General features: G+C 53.9%; 1 protein-coding gene across 1 annotated transcript; it reads right to left on the reverse strand.

Moving 5' to 3' along the window:
- Positions 1-1,115: 1,115 nt before the first annotated feature.
- LOC144730280 (extracellular serine/threonine protein kinase FAM20C-like) lies at positions 1,116-19,980 on the reverse strand. Its single transcript, XM_078610965.1, has 10 exons — positions 17,946-19,980; positions 14,164-14,351; positions 8,262-8,340; positions 6,859-7,067; positions 6,069-6,249; positions 5,076-5,185; positions 4,834-4,915; positions 3,016-3,075; positions 2,172-2,488; positions 1,116-2,138 (listed from the first exon to the last, which is right to left on the reverse strand). The coding sequence occupies exons 1-10, from the start codon at positions 18,572-18,574 to the stop codon at positions 2,065-2,067; spliced, it is 1,929 nt and encodes a 642-aa protein (XP_078467091.1). The 5' UTR covers positions 18,575-19,980; the 3' UTR covers positions 1,116-2,064.
- Positions 19,981-23,317: the final 3,337 nt, after the last annotated feature.

Here is a 23,317-nt window from a genome sequence, read left to right on the forward strand (position 1 = left end):
TCGCGCGCCGCTTTCAGATTCGGCGCTTCTGCGGCCGTCTGGAACGCACTTTTAAATCGTGTCGATTGAAAAATAATTTCTTTAGAAAAGATTTTTTGTGTTTAGTTTGTTGTCCTTTCACGCACCTCCGACGACCACGGTTGGCTTCGTACGGTGCGAAAGAAGTTCAACATACAGTACAGACACACATCGGTCCGGGACCTTCCGCTAGGTCGACACAGCCTCAAATGAGTACCTGGTGCGGTGCGGAGTAAACATCGCTGCTAGGGAGACAAAGGCGGCCGGGCATGTGTGCTAACCACCCACCCCCTCGTGTACCGTGCCAGCCTTCATAGGTGCTACTCCCTAACAGCACTTGCCCCAACAGTCTGTTCGAGGCTATACGGGGTGGGGATCTTTATTTTGCTATCTGTGTGTGTGTATATGGTTTAAGCGAAGTTTTATTTTGCCGAAAAACTCTCGTTTTGCCACTGCGATATTTTTTTCCCGCTCCACCCCCCCTCGACCCCCCCAGCCCCAGCCCCCCCCCCTACACACTGCCGTCCCGATCGATCGACAGATTCCCATTGCACGAGAAGCGACGGAGCTCGCCATCGTCGCTAATAAATTACCCAGGCACGCGCGTGCCCTCCGCACCGCCACCACCACCACGACCACCACCACCACTACCACCACCACCACTACCACCACCACCACTACCACCACGTCGCACATTTCGCTAGCCGTGGGCACCGCTCCCCGCGATCGTAAGCCGCGAGAACGGAGAGGAAAACCCACGGAAGCAAATTCCCCATCGCGACGAAACCAACCGCGGGTGGTTCTGTGTCTGTCACTTGTCGTCACTTCTTCTTTTTTTAAAAATATTTTTACAAAAAAAAAACTTTTGCGCCGCTAATTAAAAATGACTCAACAACTAAAAACAAAACTCCCAATAGGCATCCCAACTTATATTATATATTTTCTTTCAATACATATTTTAGTTAAAAGAAATACAATCTAATTTCGATACATTTTTTTTGAGAATTTCACCACCGATCGATCACCCCCATTTTTGGCGCCGCTGTCTAAATCCGACCCCCCCCCCCCTACGCCCCCCCCCCCCCACTGGACCCCTTCCACAAAGCAGGCGGCAGCCAATGGAGGATCCGACGCAACTGGAGGGAGGCCCACCAGCAAACGAGAGAAAGAGGCCCCCCCCCCACTTCCTCCATCCCTGCGGCGAGCGAGCGAGGAGAGAGCGCAACGGCAAAACGCCGCTCCGCCTCGCCACGCGAGAGCTCGGGGAGTCGTCGGGCGAGCCGCTCGCCCCGGCATGCTCCTAGCCGCTCGCCCGTGGGAACGCAGCACAGGACGACTGCAGCCAGGGAGAGCGGTGCGATTAAGGAGGGGGGGGCGGGGGGCACAGATGAAAAGAGAACTGGACGTGACCCCTCCTCTGCCAGCCGGAACCCCCACCCCTGCCGTTCCCCCACACTCCGGAACTCTCACCAGTCCCAACCGCACCACCGCGTTGGCCGGCTAACAGGGCCCACACACACCAATCGGGCCCGGCGCCGGCCAGCGGCCAGTGGCCAGGCCCTCACGCCCGCCAGTCGAGCCGGCAACAAAAAAAATGACTCGGCGAGAAACGAAGGCATCCCCCCCCCACCGGCCACGTGCAGCCGCGCCGCCGTCGTTCAAATCCATCGTCGCGGAAGCCCGGGCCAGTTGCCACCTCGCCCCTTGGGGGTTTAGAGTTTGTGTCTTCTTCACCGGGGCGGTGCGGTGCCCTCTCCCCGACGAAGCCTTTTGTAAGAAACCCGCGAGCTTCCGCGAGCTTGCGCGATCGCGACGAGACAAAAAAACCGAACACGACTGACGGCGCAGCTCGTCGCCCCTCGGGAGATATTTCTCCCCCGTCCCTCCCGCGACGCGTCCCCGTCTCTGCGCCGCGCAGACGCAGCAGCCCTCCCGAGACGCCGGGAGGCCCCGTTTGGCCTCCTCCCTCTGGCCAACTCCAACGTCGCGGCGACGTCGCCACGCCGCCGGCAACGACATCCCGTGGGAGGAGCGCCGTCGGCACGGCTATCTCCGCCGTGCCGCGGCTGCGGCGGCTTTCGCCGCGGCGCCACCGTCACCTCCTTTCCCACCTCCTCCACCTCCTTTCCCACCTCCTCCACCTCCTTTCCCACCTCCTCCACCTCCTTTCCCACCTCCTCCACCTCCTCCACCTCCTTTCCCTCCTGCATCCTTGCCCGCGCCTCGCGGCGCCGCCGCCACGGCCGCCGCGGGCGGCTCTGGGAGGACGACGGCGTCGATGCCGAGCCTGGCCACGCAGGCCCGCACCTCGTCCAGCACGAGGCCCAGGCGGCGGTCGAGCGCCCGCAGGTGAGCCTCGATCAGGATGGGCGCCAGCGGCTCGCGCCTCAGGGACTCGCGCATGGCGGCGCTCAGCCGGTACCGGGGCTCCGCGAGCAGCTGCAGGCGCTGGTAGGTGGACTTGCGGATGCTGGAGGACGCGCGGTGGGGGTGGTGGTGGTGGTGGTGGCGGTGGTGGTAACGAAGGTGGCGGTGGTGGTAGTGATGGTGGCGGTGGTGATGGTGGCGGTGGTGGTAATGGTGGTGATGGTGGCGGTGAAGGTGGCAGTGATGGTAGTGATGGTGGCGGTGGTGGTGATGGTGGTGATGGTGGCGGTGGTGATGGTGGTAGCGGTGGTGATGGTGGCGGTGGTGGTGGTGATGGTGGCGGTGGTGGTAGTGATGGTGGCGGTGGTGGTGGAGATGGTGGCGGTGATGGTGGCGGGGAGGGAGAGGAGAAGTTAAGCACAGTTGATATGCGGGATAGCGAAATGGATACAGGCGCAGCCCCTGCAAGTGCTCGCTCACGCCACTTTTGGCGGAAGGGCCTCCGCTGCTCGAGGAAGCTCTACAAAGCCTCTCTCTCTCTACAACATAATTTGAGACGCTCTTCCAGATCTTAATCATGATGAATCGTGCTAAATCATCGTGCTCATGGCGAGCCGTGGTGCATCTTACCAGCAGCACTGCTGCAGAGGCACCAGGATGGTCATCTCATCGTGAGAGTGTTTCCCGAACCTGCAGGACAAGACAAGTTCCATCACGTGCCTGGTCAAGGTCGACACGTGACTGGGTTGGTGGATGTGTGCGTGAGTGGGTGACTTTGTGGGCGGGTCAGTGAGTGAGTGAGCAGTTGGGTGAGTGAGTTAATGGGCGAGTGAGTTAATGGGTGAGTGAGGGAATGGGTGAGTGAATGAGCGGGTTGGTGGGTGTGTGGGTGAGTGGGTGACTTAGTGGGCGGGTCAGTGAGTGAGTGAGCAGGTGGGTGAGTGAGTTCATGGGTGAGTGAGGGAATGAGTCAATGAATGAGTGGGTGGGTGGATGTATGGGTGAGTTAGTGGTCGCGTCAGTGAGCGAGTGGGTTGGTGAAGTGAGTCAATGGGTGAGTGAATGAGTGGGTGGGTGGATGGATGAGTGAATGAATCGTTGGTTAAGAATCTGGTCATTGGACCATTGCCCCAGAGATAGTTTTATCAGTACGCCTTCGGGTGGCAAATGCTAACACACATTTTCACGAAGCGTTTTATCTCGGGATCACAAAAATATACGATAGCAATGTCACTGTGGGAGCTGTCCATGAAAAAATTGTAATTAAATAAGGGTGTTGCAGTATGTGCGATAAAGAATATTGTTTTGCCAAAACAGTGTCTATATGACAGACAGTATCCACACGAAGTGTTCTGCCCATTGTGGACATTGCCCCTAGTGGACACTCTGGTAGCGTCTTCCACCCCAGGTGACACCCACCAATCAATCAGCCCCCTTGGCTCAAGGGCTAAGCAGGTGAGAAGGACGACTTGAGTGAGTGAGTGAGTGATCGGACAACGTGAGCGAGTGGGCGACTTCAGCGAGTGAATGGGCGACTTCAGTGAGTGAGTGGACTAATTAAGTGAGTGAGTGGGCGACTTCAGCGAGTGAATGGGCGACTTCAGTGAGTGAGTGGACTAATTAAGTGAGTGAGTGGGCGACTTCAGCGAGTGAATGGGCGACTTCAGTGAGTGAGTGGACTAATTAAGTGAGTGAGTGGGCGACTTCAGCGAGTGAATGGGCGACTTCAGTGAGTGAGTGGACTAATTAAGTGAGTGAGTGGGCGACTTCATTGAGTGAGTGGGCGACTTCAGTGAGTGAGTGGACTAATTAAGTGAGTGAGTGGGCGACTTCAGCGAGTGAATGGGCGACTTCAGTGAGTGAGTGGACTAATTAAGTGAGTGAGTGGGCGACTTCAGTGAGTGAATGGGCGACTTCAGTGAGTGAGTGGACTAATTAAGTGAGTGAGTGGGCGACTTCAGTGAGTGAGTGGGCGACTTCAGTGAGTGAGTGGACTAATTAAGTGAGTGAGTGGGCGACTTCAGTGAGTGAGTGGGCGACTTCAGTGAGTGAGTGGACTAATTAAGTGAGTGAGTGGGCGACTTCAGTGAGTGAGTGGGCGACTTCAGTGAGTGAGTGGACTAATTAAGTGAGTGAGTGGGCGACTTCAGTGAGTGAGTGAGTGATCGGACGATGTGAGTGAGTGGGCGACTTCAGTGAGTGAATGGGCGACTTCAGTGAGTGAGTGGACTAATTTAGTGAGTGAGTGGGCGACTTCAGTGAGTGAGTGGACTAATTTAGTGAGTGAGTGGGCGACTTCAGTGAGTGAGTGGACGGCTTCAGTCAGTGGACGACTTCAGTGAGTGAGTGGGCGACTTCAGTGAGTGAGTGGACGACTCGAGTGAGTGAGCGGTCGACTCGATCGTGGGGGGGGGGGGGGCGGGTGAGTGAATCCAGGGCGCCGCTGACCCGCGCCCGTTGTCCAGGTGGATGATGAACGTCTCGTTGCCGAACTTCTCGAACGTCTCGTAGTGATGCCGGTCCATGTTGCCTGCAAAGTCACGGACGCGACCGCCCGCCGGTCAGAGACTGGCGGCCCCCGGCCTGGGCCACAGCGGAGGTCGCACGGCGGCGAATCGGGGGGGGGGGGGGGGGGGGGGGGGGGGGGGCACGCAGCGGCGCGTCGCGCGCGGACGCTCGGCTCGGCTCACCCATGAGGAAGTCGAACACCGTCATGTCCATGACGTCCAGGAGGCGCGTGCCGGAGTTGTACGGCGCCGTCTTCCGCACCTCGCTGCAGTAGTTGGGGTCGACCTCCCAGCTGGTACGGAGGGGTGGAGGTGGTGGAGGGGTGGGGGGGGGCAAGGAGAGGGGGGGGGGTCACGCGCAAAAAAAAAAGATAAAGGTGCCCGTCTAGGTTTCGCAGGGCGTCGGGGCAAAGGTCGCCGACGCGTCACACGAGGGGGGCGGTGGGGTGGACAACGCCACGCCCACCCGGCCGCCTTTGTCTCCCCGGAATATTTGCGCGCACCGCACCGCTAACGAGTGCTCCGTGTGGCCCGTAACGGACTGTTGGGGCAAGTGCTGTTAGCGAGCAGCACCTGTGAAGCCCGGCGCTGTGGCACACGATGGGGTGGGTGGCCGTGTGTGTACTGCGCGTCGAACTTCTTTCGCACCGTACGTAGCCAACCGTGCTAATCGGTGGTACGATGAGCGTGGTTGGCCGGCCGCCTTTGTCTCCCCAGCGGCGACGTTTAAACACCGCACCGGCTACTCGCACGAGGCCGAGTCGACGCAGGGGGAGGCCCCCGACCTGCTCAGATATGCGACACCGGCATCGACCACGTGCGGGTTTGTGGCGGTAGCGAGCACCACCGCCACCGCCACCACCACTGTTACCACCACCGCCACCACCACCACCACCATCGCCAACCACCACCACCGCCGATACCACCACCACCACTACCGCCGTTACCACCACCACCAACACCACCACCGCCACCACCGCCACCACCGCCACCACCACCGCCACCACCGCCAACCACCACCGCCACCACCGCCACCACCGCCACCACCACCACCGCCACCACCGCCACCGCCACCACCACCACCAACCACCACCGGCACCGCCTCCACCACCACCACCACCACCACCACCACCACCACCACCGCCTCGAACCCCGCGACCGGACTCGGGCGCTCACTTGGCCTTGCGCCGCTTGTGGTAGGAGCGGCGCCACGGGTTGCGCCAGGAGGTGCGCGGCGCAATGTCCGTGTCCGGCAGGAAGGCGGCGAGGGATCCCTCCAGCTGGTCGGGCTGCCCGCACAGCGCGTGCTCCGTCGTGCAGTAGTACGAGCAGTCGCCGTAGAAGCACACGTTGCTCGCTGCTCAAGCGCGCACACGCGGGCAGACGTTACGGAAGGATGGGCAGACTCACGGATGGATGGGTGGACAATCTAACGGATGGATGGGTGGACAAGCTAACGGATGGATGGGTGGACAAGCTAACGGATGGATGGGTGGACAGACTAACTGATAGATGGGTGAACAAGCTAACTCATGGATGGACGGACATGCTCGCGAATGGATGGATGGACAGCTTAACGGATGGATGATGGACATGCTGACAGCTGTGTGGGTGGACAGACGAGTGGACGGATGGACGAATGGATGGACGGATAAATGGACGGAGGGATGGGTGGACAAAGCAACGGACAAGACAGAAGCCGTGGAAAAATGGACAGACCAAAAAGCGGACAGATGGATTCGAAGATGGATGGACGAGTGGACGTACGGATGGTCGTACTGACGGACTCAGGGAGTGATGCACAATCCGAATGGGACAGATGTACAGATGTATGGACAAAGCAAGACACCAACAGATCGGCGGATGGGTGTGCGAACCAACGGATGGTCGGGCAGATGGAGCAAGCTACAGAGGGATGGACCAACACAACGGACGGACCTCCCCACCACCCCCTCCACCACCTCACCGGGCGAGATGAAGAACGTCTTGATGAGCTTGCTGTCGTTGGTGATGTCGCGTATCTCGCGCGTCATGTTCACGAGGCGCCCCACCACGGGGGGCACGCGGCGGAAGTCGAGCACTTGGTCCAGGTGGAAGGCGGCGATCTCCGCGTTGTGCCGCTCAAAGTCGGAGAAGTAGAAGAAATCTGGCGGCGTCTGCTGGTCCCTCCGTTGCCTGTGGGTAGAAGACGGAGCGGGAGCACTCGTACTCAAGCAGTGAGCTTTTTTTGTCATTCGTTATGCTGTGGCTAGGAGATGTTAACTACCTCGCCTGGTACGCAGGAGGTCGTGGGTTCGATCCCGACCCTGACGCCTGCTGCTGCTGTATATTTGGAGTTTGCGTCTCTCTCTCATCATCATCACTGTGGCTAGGAGATGTTAACTACCTCGCCTGGTACGCAGGAGGTCGTGGGTTCCATCCCGACCCTGACGCCTGCTGCTGTACAATTGGAGTCTGCGTGTCTCTTACTCTCCCCGTGGTGGCGTGGATTTTTCTCTCCACACTTAGAATCGACATCACGTTGACAGCATTTGGCTGCTATAAATTCCCACACGATAACCCACTTCTTTGAGCGGTCATTTGTGGCCAGGTCACTTCTGAAAAAGAGCTACGTAGCTCAGTGAGCCTTACCTGGTCAAATACCAATAAACTTTACGTTGTTTGAGTTTAGTTTCAGCTATATTGACATACTCAGGGTAGTCAAATTTCCGCGTGGGAAACTCGCTAGGCTGGTCCCAGCCAAAGATACAGCTAAAGGTGCATGCCCTGCAAGTGCTTCCTCACTCAGCTGCTGGCAGAAGGCCCTTTAGTAGAGGGAGCTCCGGAGGGCATTTTTGGCCTACTCTTCCACACTGCTGCTGATGCTGCTGCTGCTGCTGCTGCTTACACCTTCATTCAAGGCCAAGGTGCTGCCCCACATCTTTCCGAGAGGTGTGAGTACCCACGCTTTACCCCACCAATAAGCGACCGGACAATCGACAAACTGGGAGTGTACCCATTCATACCCCCACCCCCCATACCCCAGTCTGGTTCGAATGAGCCCTGGTGCAAGGCATTAAATGGGGACAACCCCTTCCCCATTCCCCGTCTTCTGGCCAAAAGTTGATGGAACGTTGAGCCAACGTCGAGGCAACGTTGGTCCGACGGTTTCCGGCCACACGCCAACGTTTTTTTTTTATTATAAACGTCGGCGTGACGCTTGCTGGGGTGGCTACTATAGTGGAGCCCGGCGTGACGCGTGCTGGGGTGGCTCCTCTAGCGGAGCCCGGCGTGTCGCGTGCTGGGGTGGCTACTATAGTGGAGCCCGGCGTGACGCTTGCTGGGGTGGCTACTATAGTGGAGCCCGGCACGACGCGTGCTGGCACCTACTTCATGGGCTTGAAGAGCGCCTGGCCGTAGTTCTTGAAGGTCATGATGAGCTTGAGCTGCGTGCCGCCCGACTTCATGACTGAATCGGGAAGTGCGAGGGGGGGGGTAGAGGAAGGGGGGGGGGTGGTGAAGGGGTCGGGGAAGGGTGGCACACAGAACGGACGGCAGTGGGGTCACGCGGTGTGCGTGCGGACCGACCGGATGGCGCGGCGTTTCAAGTGTCAACGGTGCAACCGCGTGCGCTGTTGTTCATCGGTGGGCGGCGGTGGTGGTGGCCGGCGGTGGTGGTTGTGGCCGGCGGTGGTGGTGGTGGCCAGCGGGGAGCACGGGTGGGTGGGTGGTGCCTCTGGCAGTCATCTCAGTCAGTCAACCCACGGCACCTGCCTCTATCCCGTGACCTCTAACCCGTGACCTCAGTCCCGTGACCTCCTGCCAGCAGCGAGCCGTCGGCAACTTCGCGCGACGGCCTCGAGGGGCACCTAGCTTGGTACGAGCGCCATGGTGACGTCACCATGTACCAGTGGCCCAAACCAGGCTACTGTTAATATTGTATTTAAAGCATCATGAGCACCAACTGAACGCTGCGAGGAAAATGTTTGCAATTAAAATGTTTTAAATGATAATAATCAGGATTTCAATCCAAAATGTTGTGGGGGTCTCTAAGCCAGATCTACACGTGTGTAGTAGTGGTGTGTATTAGTAGCTGTGTAGTAGTGGTGTTTATTAGTAGCTGTGTAGTAGTGAGTGTGTATTAGTAGCTGTGTAGTAGTGAGTGTGTATTAGTAGCTGTGTAGTAGTGAGTGTGTATTAGTAGCTGTGTAGTAGTGAGTGTGTATTAGTAGCTGTGTGGTAGTGAGTGTGTATTAGTAGCTGTGTCGTAGTGAGTGTGTATTAGTAGCTGTGTAGTAGTGAGTGTGTATTAGTAGCTGTGTAGTAGTGAGTGTGTATTAGTAGCTGTGTAGTAGTGAGTGTGTATTAGTAGCTGTGTAGTAGTGAGTGTGTATTAGTAGCTGTGTAGTAGTGAGTGTGTATTAGTAGCTGTGTAGTAGTGAGTGTGTATTAGTAGCTGTGTAGTAGTGAGTGTGTATTAGTAGCTGTGTCGTAGTGAGTGTGTATTAGTAGCTGTGTAGTAGTGAGTGTGTATTAGTAGCTGTGTAGTAGTGAGTGTGTATTAGTAGCTGTGTCGTAGTGAGTGTGTATTAGTAGCTGTGTCGTAGTGGTGTGTATTAGTAGCTGTGTCGTAGTGAGTGTGTATTAGTAGCTGTGTAGTAGTGAGTGTGTATTAGTAGCTGTGTCGTAGTGAGTGTGTATTAGTAGCTGTGTAGTAGTGAGTGTGTATTAGTAGCTGTGTAGTAGTGAGTGTGTATTAGTAGCTGTGTCGTAGTGAGTGTGTATTAGTAGCTGTGTAGTAGTGGTGCGTATTAGTAGCTGTGTAGTAGTGAGTGTGTATTAGTAGCTGTGTCGTAGTGAGTGTGTATTAGTAGCTGTGTAGTAGTGAGTGTGTATTAGTAGCTGTGTCGTAGTGAGTGTGTATTAGTAGCTGTGTCGTAGTGAGTGTGTATTAGTAGCTGTGTAGTAGTGAGTGTGTATTAGTAGCTGTGTAGTAGTGAGTGTGTATTAGTAGCTGTGTAGTAGTGAGTGTGTATTAGTAGCTGTGTAGTAGTGAGTGTGTATTAGTAGCTGTGTAGTAGTGAGTGTGTATTAGTAGCTGTGTAGTAGTGAGTGTGTATTAGTAGCTGTGTCGTAGTGAGTGTGTATTAGTAGCTGTGTAGTAGTGAGTGTGTATTAGTAGCTGTGTCGTAGTGAGTGTGTATTAGTAGCTGTGTAGTAGTGAGTGTGTATTAGTAGCTGTGTCGTAGTGAGTGTGTATTAGTAGCTGTGTAGTAGTGGGTGTGTATTAGTAGCTGTGTCGTAGTGAGTGTGTATTAGTAGCTGTGTCGTAGTGAGTGTGTATTAGTAGCTGTGTAGTAGTGAGTGTGTATTAGTAGCTGTGTAGTAGTGAGTGTGTATTAGTAGCTGTGTCGTAGTGAGTGTGTATTAGTAGCTGTGTAGTAGTGAGTGTGTATTAGTAGCTGTGTAGTAGTGAGTGTGTATTAGTAGCTGTGTCGTAGTGAGTGTGTATTAGTAGCTGTGTCGTAGTGAGTGTGTATTAGTAGCTGTGTAGTAGTGAGTGTGCATTAGTAGCTGTGTAGTAGTGAGTGTGTATTAGTAGCTGTGTAGTAGTGAGTGTGTATTAGTAGCTGTGTCGTAGTGAGTGTGTATTAGTAGCTGTGTAGTAGTGAGTGTGTATTAGTAGCTGTGTCGTAGTGAGTGTGTATTAGTAGCTGTGTCGTAGTGGTGTGTATTAGTAGCTGTGTCGTAGTGGTGTGTATTAGTAGCTGTGTAGTAGTGAGTGTGTATTAGTAGCTGTGTAGTAGTGAGTGTGTATTAGTAGCTGTGTCGTAGTGAGTGTGTATTAGTAGCTGTGTGGCAGTGGGTGTATAGTCGTGGAGCGGTCGTGTAGCGGTTAGCGCGCTGCACTACGAACCTGGTGTCCCGGGTTCGACTCCCGCTCACGGCCAACTAACACCAAGTGACGAATATCAAAACCGGTTCTGGGCCTCCCTATGTCGACTCAGCCTCAAATGAGTACCTGGTGCGGTGTGTAAACATTGCCACCGGGGTGACAAAGGCGGCCAGGCGTGGTGCTGGCCACCACCCAAACCCCCTTGTGTGCCGTGCCGGCCTTCATTAGGTGTTCGCTAACAGCACTTGCCCAAACAGTCTGTCGCAGGCTATATGGGGGATCTTTGTGTATAGTCGTGGACGCCCGGGGACCCTGATTGATCCGTGCGCTGTGAGTGACGCTCACTCCCCACGTGGTCTGTCCCCGCTGTCTCCACTCGGGGGCAGTGCAGCACAGAGCGTGGTCGATGTCGCCACGGGCTTGTTGACCCGGGAGCGTCTCCCACTATTAAGACTACATCTTTTGTTTTGTTTTACCAGGTAAGGCCCAACTTGAGCTGGAGCCACCTGGCGACAAATCATCAGCTCAAGGAAGTTGGCTTTTTTTAAATGTGGAAATGTATGGCAGCCAAATCTTCTAAACGCATGTTTTCTGAATGTGAAGGGAAAAGCCGGAAGATAATCCACGCGACCACGGGGAGAGAAAGAGACATACAAACCCGAAATATATAGAAGGCGTCAGGGTCGGGATCGAACCCACGACCTCCTGTATACCAGGCGAGGTAGTTAACATCTCGCCACCGTTGCGTTGAGTCTCGAGACTTGTTTTTATTTTATTCAGGAGGGTCCTGCCAGGTTTTCGCAGTAATGGGACGATGTTGCTACTGCATGTGTGCGAGTGATGCCAGTTACAGTGGCTAGGAGACGTTAACTACCTCGCCTGGTATACAGGAGGTCGTGGGTGCTGTATATTTGGAGTTTGCGTGTCTCTGTCTCCCCGTGGTAGCATAAATTTGTCGATGGGTCCTCCGGTTTTTTGCCTCCACATTTGGAAACGTGCGTTCAGAGTATTTGGTTGCTAAAAAAGAAATCCACATAAGCCTCTTCTCTTTGAGCTATCATTTGTGGCCAGGTCGCTTCTGAAAAAAAAGAGCCGTATAACTCAGTGGTCCTTACCTGGTAACATACAAAAAAAACGACGTTTCTACTGTTTGAGTTTAGTTGCAGGTATATCGACGTCCTCAGGCGAGTCAAAGTCCACGTGGGAAACTCGCTAGGCTGGTCCCGGCCAAAGATACAGCTAAAAGGTGCATGCCCTGCAATTGCTTTCTCACTCAGCTGCTGCCAGAAGGGGCCTTCAGTAGAGGGAGGTCTGGAGGGAATTTTTGGCCTGCTCTTCTACACTGCTGCTGATGCTCTTGCTGCTGCTGCTGCTTTTATTCAAGCTGGGGGAGGAACCCAGGCGGGAAACTCCACCGAGAACACCAGGGAGAACATACAACCTCCACAGACAGAGAGAGCGAGAGGTGCCCGAGTTGGGAATTGAACCTAGGCTCCCATTTCTAACCGGCACGCCTCTAGGCAGCGGTCTCCTCGCCACAGCAGCGTGCTGCTTGGTCACACAGCTCGTTCTGTCTCCCGTGGTCGACGCCTTTAAACTCAATCATCCACCGGTCTGTTTTCATCCAGAACATTGTTTAATGTGATTATTGGGGGGACGGGCGGGGGGAGAGCAGAACCTGGCCGAGGATTTAAATCGAATTGGGCATCGTCACTCCTCCATCCCTCCCTCCTGTCCAATTCCCCCTCCCCCCTCCCCCGTCTCCAATTTCCCCTACCCCTCCCCCCTCTCGCTTCCCAGACCCGTGGGGGCCCTGGTGCAGTTGTACTGCCTACACACTCGATAGCTACCCCCACTGGAATATATACAGTCTATATAACCAGTCTATATATATATACTGCATTGCATATGCGCTACAGTTTTCATTGCTGCCAGGTCTCGTCATCATCGTCATTACACTGGTCAACACGCTTTTTCTGGCATAAGGTATTCCAACGGTTTTAATGTATTTTTTGGGGTGCTGATTCCAAATCTGGCATCAGTTTTTGTCTATCACATCAGGTTTTTGAGATATCAAATATTGCATTTTCAATAAAAACTTTGGAAGAAAAATATTAAATAAATGTGGATATCTACATAAAATGATATTATAAACACATTATCCTAAAATACAGCACCATATTTTAACACTAAAGCAGTCACTGACTCGCAACAACTTGCAATCATAAGTGACAGAGTTAATTTCGGGTAAAATCAATGAAAATGGGGTATGCCAATAGCATAAAAATGGATGTGATAGAGCAAATCTGAGATCAGATTTGGAATCAGCACCCTGAAATTAGTCTAAAACAGCTGCAAAAGTCCAGGCCAGAAAAAAATGTTTGTTTTTTGTTGACCAGTGTTATCATCAGCAGCCATGGTCACTCCACTGCTGGATGAAGGGCCTGCCCCAATCCGTCGACCCGCCACTCCTCGCGGTGCTGCCACGTTGTAACCCATCCACCCGATCCGCGAGCTGATTTCACCGCTCCGTCTCCCCGGTGGGGACGGCCTGACCACGAAACCATCGCCGGTGTAATGGCAACGACGTGACCACGGCGACTAAATCGCCATTCGCTTGACCACTGCCACAAGTTTCATAACATTGAAGGCGATCTCATGCTCCAACACGGATTGCGGCACCGGTGGTGGGAATTCCACATTCCTATGGCCGGGGGCTGGTCTACCCATTAGGAACAAACCGCCGTTGACTTCCACACAAAGTTGGGGCTCATGTTATCGGCTCCCAACCAGGGAGTTGAACTCGCACCCCGAGTTCAACTGAACCGCCACCACCACCACCACCAACAACAACAACGGCAGCAGAAGCAGCAACGTTAGTGTAAAGCATAGCAACACGTGCGGCGTGGCGCGGGTGTAACGTGACACGGTGTGATGTGTGGTACGGAGTGATGTGTGGTACGGTGTGGCGTGATCGCAAGGACGTGGTGTGACTGACCAGAGCAGTAGGGTGGTTTGGAGTCGGTTGATGTGACGTGGCACGGCATGATGTGGCAATTTTGGCGTGGCATCGCGTGGCATGGTGTGGTGTGACACGGTATGGGGTGGTGTGGTGTGACACGGTATGGGGTGGTGTGGTGTGACACGGCATGGCGTGGTGTGGCGTGGCGTGGCGTGGTGTGGCGTGGTGTGACACGGCATGGCGTGGTGTGGTATGACACGGCATGGCATGGTGTGACACGGCATGGCGTGGTGTGGCGTGGTGTGACACGGCATGGTGTGGCGTGGCGTGGCGATGCGTGACATGACACGGCGTGACGTGCGTCGCCATGGCGTGGCGTCACGCTGACGTGGCGTGGTGTGTGCAGAATGTAGGAGAGGAAAATGCCCGCGTACCCACACTTACGATCTTCTGGCTCAGCAGGTCGCCCAGGAGGGCGGCCACCACTGGCGCCCGGCGCCCGTACATGGCCCGCCGCGTGATCCCCACGTGGAACCGCAGCCAGTTGGGGTACGTGTCGTACGGGCTGCGGCTCGCCGCGGCATGCGGGCCGGGGATTGGCTCGGCCGCAGGGTCACTCGTCCTGCGGGGGAGGGGGGGGAACATCCATCATCATCATCATTGCCATCATCATCATCGCCATCATTGCCATCATCATCATTGCCATCATTGCCATCATCATCATCATTGCCATCATCATCATCATTGCATCATCATCATCATCATCATCATTGTCATCATCATTGCCATCATCATCAGAGTCGTTCGTGTTGTAGCCCTAAGCGGCTTCCACCAGTGTCCACAGCTCCCATCACCGGCGCCGTCGTCACCACGCGGCGGCGGTGGCTACGCCGCTTCACGTGGCCTCCTGGCAATCATCGAAAGCTGCCGTGGAGGCAGCGGCGGGAGGGTCAGGGGATCACCGCACTCCACATTTATTATTCTTCTTATTCTTTCGTACGGCTGCTGATGTAGATGGAGAGCAACAACTGCAATTTCACATTCAGGTTGTCAAGAGCGTTGTGCCCCCCCCCTCTCTCTCGCGCGCGGGGTGGGGGGCGCTCCGGTTTCCTCCCGCGTGGTATAAACGCTCAGAAATGATGAGCCGAAAATATATACTTTTTAAAACCCAAATGTGACAAGGACCCTCGCCAATAATTGCCTTATTACGACTCAGTGTGGCTCTCCTGGATTTCTAGAAAATATAAAAACTCATCACCGAAACTCCTCCACGACCAAAGATAAAGATCCCCCGTATGGCGTTAACAGACTTGTTGGGGCAAGTGCCGTCAGGAAGTAAACACCCACGAAGGCCGGCACGGTACACGAGAGAGTCGGTGGCCAGCACCACGATCTACGACCTCCACCACGCATGGCCATCATCGTTATCATAATTGGTTATTTACCCTTCTATCTGGCAACAAAACTGACACCTTTTTTTACAAGGAGTCATGTTTGCATAGACCACAATACCTGCAGCCATAATGCAAACAAATAACATAACTCTGATAATATATGCACTGTCCTTGAAGTTGACTGGTCCAGGACAGTGCATATATTATCAGAGATATGTTATTTGTTTGCATTATGGCTGCAGGTATTGTGGTCTATGCAAACATGACTCCTTGTAAAAAAAGGTGTCAGTTTTGTTGCCAGATAGAAGGGTAAAAAAACAATTATCATATTTTTTACTGGCAAATGAGGTTCCAATGGTGTAAATCATCGTTATCGTCGCGCCCTTCATACCAAAGCACGCTACCACCACCGCCACCCACTTTTGAAAAGGGGCACCCCCAGTAGCAGCTATCCCTGTACGGCGGCACAAAGACGACCCCGGGCACCTGGCCTACGAAACGCGCCTCGCCGCCCCAACTCAGCTCCGTCTCAGAAGGCAAATCAAGCTTGATCCTGGATAGTGAACGCACGCGGTTTGCTCGCTCCGTTTTCACTCTCGCTTCGTCGACTTTGTTTTAGATTTCGTTGCCGTTTGGAATGTTGATGTCGCCCAGGCGAATCTTGCAAGACGAGACTCCATCCCGTTCAGGCGGAATCAACAGGAGAATATTTGTGCGTGTGGTGTGTGCGTGTGTATATACGTGTGGTGTGTGCGTGTGGTGTGTGTGTGATGTGTGTGTGTGATGTGTGTGGTGTGTGTGATGTGTGTGTGGTGTGTGTGTGTGTGTGTATATAGGTGAGGTGTGTGTGTGAGGTGTGTGTGTTGTGTGCGTGTGTTGTGTGCGTGTATATACATGTGTTGTGTGTGTGGTGTGTGTTGTGTGTTGTGTGTGTATATATACGTGTGGTGTGTGTGTGTGGTGTGTTGTGTGCTGTGTGTGTATATTCGTGTGGTGTGTATATACGTGTGTTGTGTGTGTGTGTATTCGTGTGGTGTGTGTGCGTGTGGTGTCTGCGTGTGTATATGCGTGTGTTGTGTGTGCGTGTGTCTGTATATACGTGTGGTGTGTGTGTGTGGTGTGTACGTGTGGTGTCTGCGTGTGTATATACGTGTGTCTGTTGTGTGCGTGTGTGTATATACGTGTGGTGTGTGCGTGTGTTGTGTGTGTGTGCATATACGTGTGTTGTGTGCGCGTGTTGTGTTCGTGTGTTTTCTTTTCAATTAGCAAAGTCCAGTCAGTACCTTGGAGAGCGGCATTTGCTCCCAACGTTTGCGCCCGGCAGGACCCCCCCCCCGCCCCCCGCGAGCCGGGTGTGTGAACGCGTCAGCCAGTGTGGCAAGTGCTCTTATTATGTACGCAGCGGCTTCATTTCAGCCGGAGCCGCCCGAGACTGATCTCCGGAAAACACGTGTATATGTGCCCGGGGGAAAGGGGGGACTGGCGGGGGGGGGACGGTAGGCGCTGGCTGTAATGACTATTACGTTTCTAATCGTTTTGTTGTCATCAGTGATAATGTTTCTCACGCTGCTGGTTGCCAAGTACCTAATCCTAACATCGAAGACAAAGCACTGTTCGCTAACACCTACGAAGGCCGACACGGCACACGAGGTGGGGTGACCATTCCTTGGCCGCCCGCCTTTATCTCCACAGTGCTGATGGGGGGGGGGTTAAAAAAAATATTTTTTTGTCCACACCGTACCAGGTACTCATTTAAGGTCGAGTCGACCTCGAGGGAGGCCGTGGGAACGGCTCAGATATTCCTCACCGATGTTGTGCTGCGAGAGCTGACGGACTCGAAGCCGCGTCGCCGGGTTTGAAAAGCCAACGAAGCTAACCACTGCGCCACCGCTCCCCGCAAATTGCATTGTACAGTACTCGCGCAAGCTCGCAACGTTGCTCTGGGACACGCACAGCACACTGTACATGCATGCATGCATAACATCGCAAGACAATGCAGTGGGGTGCATCCTCTTCGTTTAACAAAGACAAAGATCCCCCCTTTAGCCTGTAACAGACTATTGTGGCAAGTGCTGTTAGCGAGCACCTATGAAGGCCAGAACGGAACACGAGGGGGTGGGTGGGTGGCCAGCACCACGCCCGGCCGCCTTTGTCTCCCCAGTGGCGATGTTTACACACCGCACCAGGTACTCATTTGAGGCCGAGTCGACCTAGGGGAGGCCCAGGATCGGTTCAGATAATCGCTGTCACCGGTGTTGGCGGTGAGCGGGAATCGAACTCGGGTCGCCGGGCTCGTAGCGCAGCGCGCTAACCACTGCACCACCGCTCCCCACATACATTTGAATATACACACACACGTGTAGATACAGTATCCCTTAAACAAATTTGCAGTGTGAAGTTATAGGATTATGATTGTGGGCTATGTTGGCGCTGATGACAATTCCAGTGGCTGGCTATGTTTGCAGTGGTGCAAGTGCTGACGATGACAATTCTATTTGTAGTGGATTGTGATGGTGTAATGATGAAATTTCGGTGCTTTTCCCTCCTGCTGATGACGGTTGCAATAGCAGCAGCTGCTGCTGCTGCTGATGATGGTGGTGGTGCAATTATGGTTATGACGATGATGTTGGTGGCGGTGGCGGTGATGATGATTGCGATAATTGTATAATGATGGCGATTGCGCGAGGCGGATGACGATTGCGGCATCTTTCACGAGCTGATAATCACATTAGTACCGTCATGACTGTGTTCACAGTTGATGTGGGGGGAGGGGAGGAGGGAGTGGAGTGGGGCTGTCATCGTCATACATCATCCACACTCACCACCCATCGCTGTCCAGGCGTTTACTCTTCGGATTAAATTTGGCTCCTGGCTCGACGATGAAGAGAAGATCTTCCTTGGATGGCGTCGGAACGGTCACCGTGTAGAGAGGGTGAGCGAAGAGCGCGTCTAGAGACGACCACGCAGAGTCCTCCACCATCACCACCTCCGCATCATCACCACCACCATTATCCCTCGACCTCTTCTTAACCCCTTGCATGCCGCCTGCCGGAACGCCATCAACGCCCGCAATCCTCTTCCGGCCACGAGATGACTCGTCGCCACCGTGGTCAGCCGCCGGCGGTGCCTGCCGCAGCAGCTGTTGTTGTTGGTGGTGTTGTTGTTGGTGGTGTTGTTGTTGGTGGTGGTAGCTGCTGTTCGATGACCCACCACCACCACCACCGACCACGCCGCTGCTGACGTCCTGTAGAATTCTCAAAGCCGCCTTGCCCCCGTCGTTGGCGGCGTTGTGCCGTGAGCGCCGCGCCACGTCGCTCGCCGAGCCACAACCGCATTCGTCCGCGCGCATCACTCGCCTCTCGAGCTCGGGCAGGAGGTCGAGCACGATGTGCAGGCAACAGGCGAGCACCAGCACGGCCACGAGCAGCAGCTTGAACTTGCGTTTCATCATGTTGGTTGCCGTCCTTGGTGTCACTACTACCGGTGGTGCTAATGATGATGGTGATGGTGGTGGTGGCTCTTACACCCTTTCCTTTCGCCGTGTGATCTGGCCAGCTATCTATAGCCAGATATCTACCGAGGCTACAGTCACGCCAAAGGCACTGCTGCGATATCCCTTGCCTCCCCCCCGTTCTTCTATTCCGCGACAGCTGTAGCGGCCGATATGATTTTATAATGTTTTATTTTTTTATTATTTTAATATTTCCCTTCTACGTGACTTTACCGAAAGAACCAAGAAGATGAATCCCTGCAGTCACGAAAGCTTTAAATCGAAATGATTTGATGACTTATATCTCTGGCCTCTCGCCCGAAACGTCGCCGATTATATATATTTATACCAGCCTCACCCTCCTCTCTCCTCCTTTTAAGAGGTAGTGCTATCGACAAACGCGTTGTGTTTCATTTGGTGTCGTGTGTGATCGAACACCGCGGCCAATGATAGCAGTCGCATAACCAAACAATGATTACAATTATACAATAATAATAATGGTCATCGGACCCGATAGGAATTGTTCCCGTACAAGGGAAAAAAAACACGTGAAAACCGAATGCTACCGGACAGTGACACACAATAGTAGCAATTATTATCGTGTGAAGGCAGTTCCTTCCCTATACTAACTAATGCATTAATAATAATAATTGTTATCATACAAACGGCGACAATGAAGAGGCATTGTTCGAGAAGGGCCCCACTGTTGTACAAATCGTTACGAGCGTAGCGGCAGCGTTAATGATAAACAATCGTCCAATAACACGCATACAAGCGGCGATGTATTTTTGTTAGACGGCAGAACGAAAGCGAATCATACGCTCGTGTCGCCGAATGACACCGGCACGAAGAGGCGACCACCGCTCGCTGCCTCGGATGCCGATTGTGAAAGCCTCCGCCGCCGCCTCCGCTGATGATACAAATAATTGTATTCTCTACTCACTCTCATCGGATCTCTCACTGCTGCTATACATCCCCGAAACCCATAGCACGCTCTCCCACCTGCTCCTTCCTCCCTCTCTTCCTCCTCCTTGCGTCGTCCCACCGACCTAACCAGCCAAGCGGCGGCCAGCCAACACCGCTCGGCGACCTTAGTCAATTCTCATCGCGTCTCCCTCCTTCCGTCTACCGGCAGCTGCGCTGGTCGCTGTGCTCGCGGTGGCAAATGCTGCTGCTGCTGATGCTGCTGCTCCTCTTATACCGGAGATCTTCCATCGAGCGACGATGAGCCTTGGGCTCCTGATTAAAACGTTACCCACTAACACCCCCCACCCCCTTGGCTCGGAAGCGGTGACCCGCTTCTGAATCGCAGAGACGCGCGCGTGTGCGTGTGTGTGAGAGAGAGAGAGCATGCGCGTGTGTGCGTGTGTGTGTGAGAGAGAGAGAGCATGCGCGCGTGTGTGTGTGAGAGAGGGAGAGAGAGCACGTGTGTGTGTGTGAGAGCGAGAGAGAAAGAGAGAATGCGCGTGTGCGTGCGTGCGCGCGTGTGCCGAAGCTGGCAGAGTGATGCGCGGTGTGGATGGTGGAGGCGGGAGAGAGTTCGGGGGAGAGGAGGAAGAGGAGGAGAGAGCTGATGGAATGGATGCACGCGGTGCGTGCGCTCTGAAGGGGGCGATAGATTCGTGTGCTGCTGCTGCCGCTGCTGTTGGTTCTCAATGATGATGATTGATGATGATGATGTAATTACAATGGTGATTGAGGGTGTCATTACAATGGTGACGGTGGTGGTGTCATCACAGTGCTGGTGTCGTTACAACAGTGACAACAGAGCTACAATAGAGTGATGATGGTGATGATGATGATCATGCCGATGATGCTTGTGATGCTGGCGATGATGAAGATGATTCAACAGTCGCGGTGTTGTTACGACTGTATGCGATGATGCTGGTTACGATAATGATCACGAAGATGCCATTGCAATCACGGTGTTGTAACAAGAGTAGATGACGATTGTGACGACGATCTTATTGGAATCGGCTGTCCGACAAACACCATCCCATCAGCTGTGTGTGTGTGTGTGAGACGTATTCCGCTACAAATCCGGCAAAAACCGAGTTCGATTCCCGCCCACGCTAAAAACCAACGCAGGTGACGAGGGAGCATCTGAATCCGATCCTGGACCTCCCCTAGGTTGACTAAGCCTTAAAAAAAATATTTGTTTTGGTGTTGCACGAATCAAACATCAGCACTGGGGAGACAAAGGCGGCCGGGCGTGATACCGACAACCCTCGCCATACCTCCGCCCCCCTATCTCGTGCGCCGTGCAGGCCTTCATTGGTGCCACTCACTCACAGCACTTGCCCCAACAGCATGTGCAAGGCTACACGGGGGGGGGGGGGGGGGTCTTTGTCTTGTATTACCAAGACACACACACACAACACACACGTGTATTGTGTGTGTTGTGTGTGTGTGTTGTGTGTGTTGTGTGTGTTGTGTGTATTGTGTGTGTTGTGTGTGTTTCTATTATCAAGGCAACGCAACGAATGTGCCACGTGGCAGCTATGGGCTAGGAATAACTCCCCCCCCATCTGATGACGATGTTACGCCGTCGCTTGTTGGTGCTGCGTCAGCGGTGGCACACAACAACAACAGCAACAACTAACACCGTGGCCTTGACGTTTCGAGCAATGGGCCTGCCAGAGAGACAGATTGCGGCGGGGGGAGGGGAGGGGAGGGCCGTCCCCATTCACGAATGTGAGTAATATCATGACAAGAATTTACATTTCGAGAACGCCTTTCTGTAGAGCACATCACGTAAATAGAAAACGCCACAACAACACAAACAATAGCTGCGTCTTAAGTCGTGAATTCAATTAAGCGATGGGGTGGGGGTGGCAGGGGGGGAGTCAGCAGAGCGAACGTCCAGTGGACGTGAATTCAACATCCTGGGGGGAGGTGGGGGGCAAATGAGACAATGCCCCAGCGGTCACCCATCGTCATCGTCGTCGTCATCATGATCATTGTCATCATCAACATCATAATCATCGTCGTTATCATCATCGTCGTCGCTGTCGTCATCATCGTCATAATCATTATCATCGTCGTCATCACCATCATCATAATCATCATTATCATCATCGACGTCATCATGGTCGTCATCGTCATCATTATCATAATCATCACCATCATCGCCATCATCATTATCATCATCGACGTCGTCATCATCTTCATCATCACCATCGTCATTATCATCATCGACGTCGTCATCATCGTCGTCGTTGTCGCCGTACGGACACGTGACCTGAGGCCACACCCTGACGAGCCCACTCCTCCAGCTGGGACACGCGGTACGACGCAGCAGGAGCAGCAGGAGGAGTAGGGGGGGTTCTGTGTCCACGAGGGAGCAGCATCATCGTTGAGTCGGCCTTGTTACCAGGGTGGTCCAGATGTCTTATGACCCCCCCCCCAAATTAATTGGCCCTGAACATTACAAAACAAATGTGGTGACATTGCATTACACACCCATTGGGCATATACAAGAACTATTAAGTTGTAGTGAATTAAAACTATTAAACTAAATTACGTTTTTGTTTTCGCTCTTTTTCAGAAGCGACCTGGCCGCAAATGATAGCTCAACGAAGTGGCATCATCATCATCATGTGAACATTGAGAGCCGCCAGCCACTCTGAACGCGTGATGTTGATTCTGAATGTGGGAGGGAAAAACCGGAGGACCCGGAGAAAAATTCCGGGAGAGAGAGAGAGACACGCAGACTCCAAATATACAGCAGCAGCAGGCGTCAGGGTCGGGCTCGAAGCCACGACCTCCTGCATACCAAGCAAGGTAGTTAGCATCTCGTAGCCACCGTGATGATGATGAGAGAGAGACACGCAAACTGCAAATATACAGCAGCAGGCGTCAGGGTCGGGATCGAACCCACGACCTCCTGTATACCAGGCGAGATAGTTAACATCTCTACGGGGAGAGAGAGAGACACGCAAACTCCAAATATACAGCAGCAGCAGGCGTCAGGGTCGGGCTCGAAGCCACGACCTCCTGTATACCAGGCGAGGTAGTTAACATCTCCTAGTCGTCGCGGTGACGTCCCTACAGCGATTGTACCAGGCTAGGTTGCACCCATCACGTGAAGCGTGGAAAGCTCGCTACTGGCAGGAGGTATTGCGGGGTTTGACTGACAAGGATGTGACTGGCAGATCCTCCAAGCCACGGTGGCGCCCGATATGGTGGGGGGGGGGAGGGTGTCACAAGATATCTGGACCATCCTGTAGGTGAGTCAGGAGGAGAGATTTTTAACTCTGCTCGAACCCGGACCCGGTAGGCAACGGAGAGATGCCCGCCTCGGGGGTTGAATCGCTGAGTAAAGAGGCGTGTGCGTGAGAATCCTCCCGGCAGCCGCGTATCATTCGCGTGATGTTGAACTAAAGAAATGAGTTTCCAATCTTAGATGATTTAAAAGAGCATAGGCTCAGTGGCTCCCTAATATCGGGAGAAGGAAGAGCGTTCCAGACGGTCGCAGAAGCACCGCGTTTGAAAGCGCGCACTGCGGTAACCACCGCCTTCATTCGATGTTATATTTTTTAATCGATGTTATATGCGCTTAAGATCAACGGAAGGGGATATCGATCATTTGATTGTATCGGCTGCGAGACAGCACACCAGGATACCAGCAACCCCAGAGTGGAGCTTGCAATCACCTCTATAAATAAATACCCCAATCTGTATGTCTTTTAGGGCACAGGCAAT

This window comes from Lampetra planeri, chromosome 35 (genome assembly GCF_965212315.1).
Source record: "Lampetra planeri chromosome 35, kcLamPlan1.2.h2, whole genome shotgun sequence".
In the NCBI taxonomy this organism is placed as follows: Eukaryota; Metazoa; Chordata; class Hyperoartia; order Petromyzontiformes; family Petromyzontidae; genus Lampetra; species Lampetra planeri.

Excerpts from the sequence above, each read along its gene's own strand:
- LOC144730280 (XM_078610965.1), bottom strand. The coding sequence starts at position 18,574 with ATGATGAAACGCAAGTTCAAGCTGCTGCTCGTGGCCGTGCTGGTGCTC. Across the intron at positions 7,068-8,261 it reads GCGCTCTTCAAGCCCATGAA|GCAACGGAGGGACCAGCAGA; the intron begins GTAGGTGCCAGC and ends TTCTACCCACAG. Across the intron at positions 5,186-6,068 it reads CACAAGCGGCGCAAGGCCAA|CTGGGAGGTCGACCCCAACT; the intron begins GTGAGCGCCCGA and ends CCTCCGTACCAG.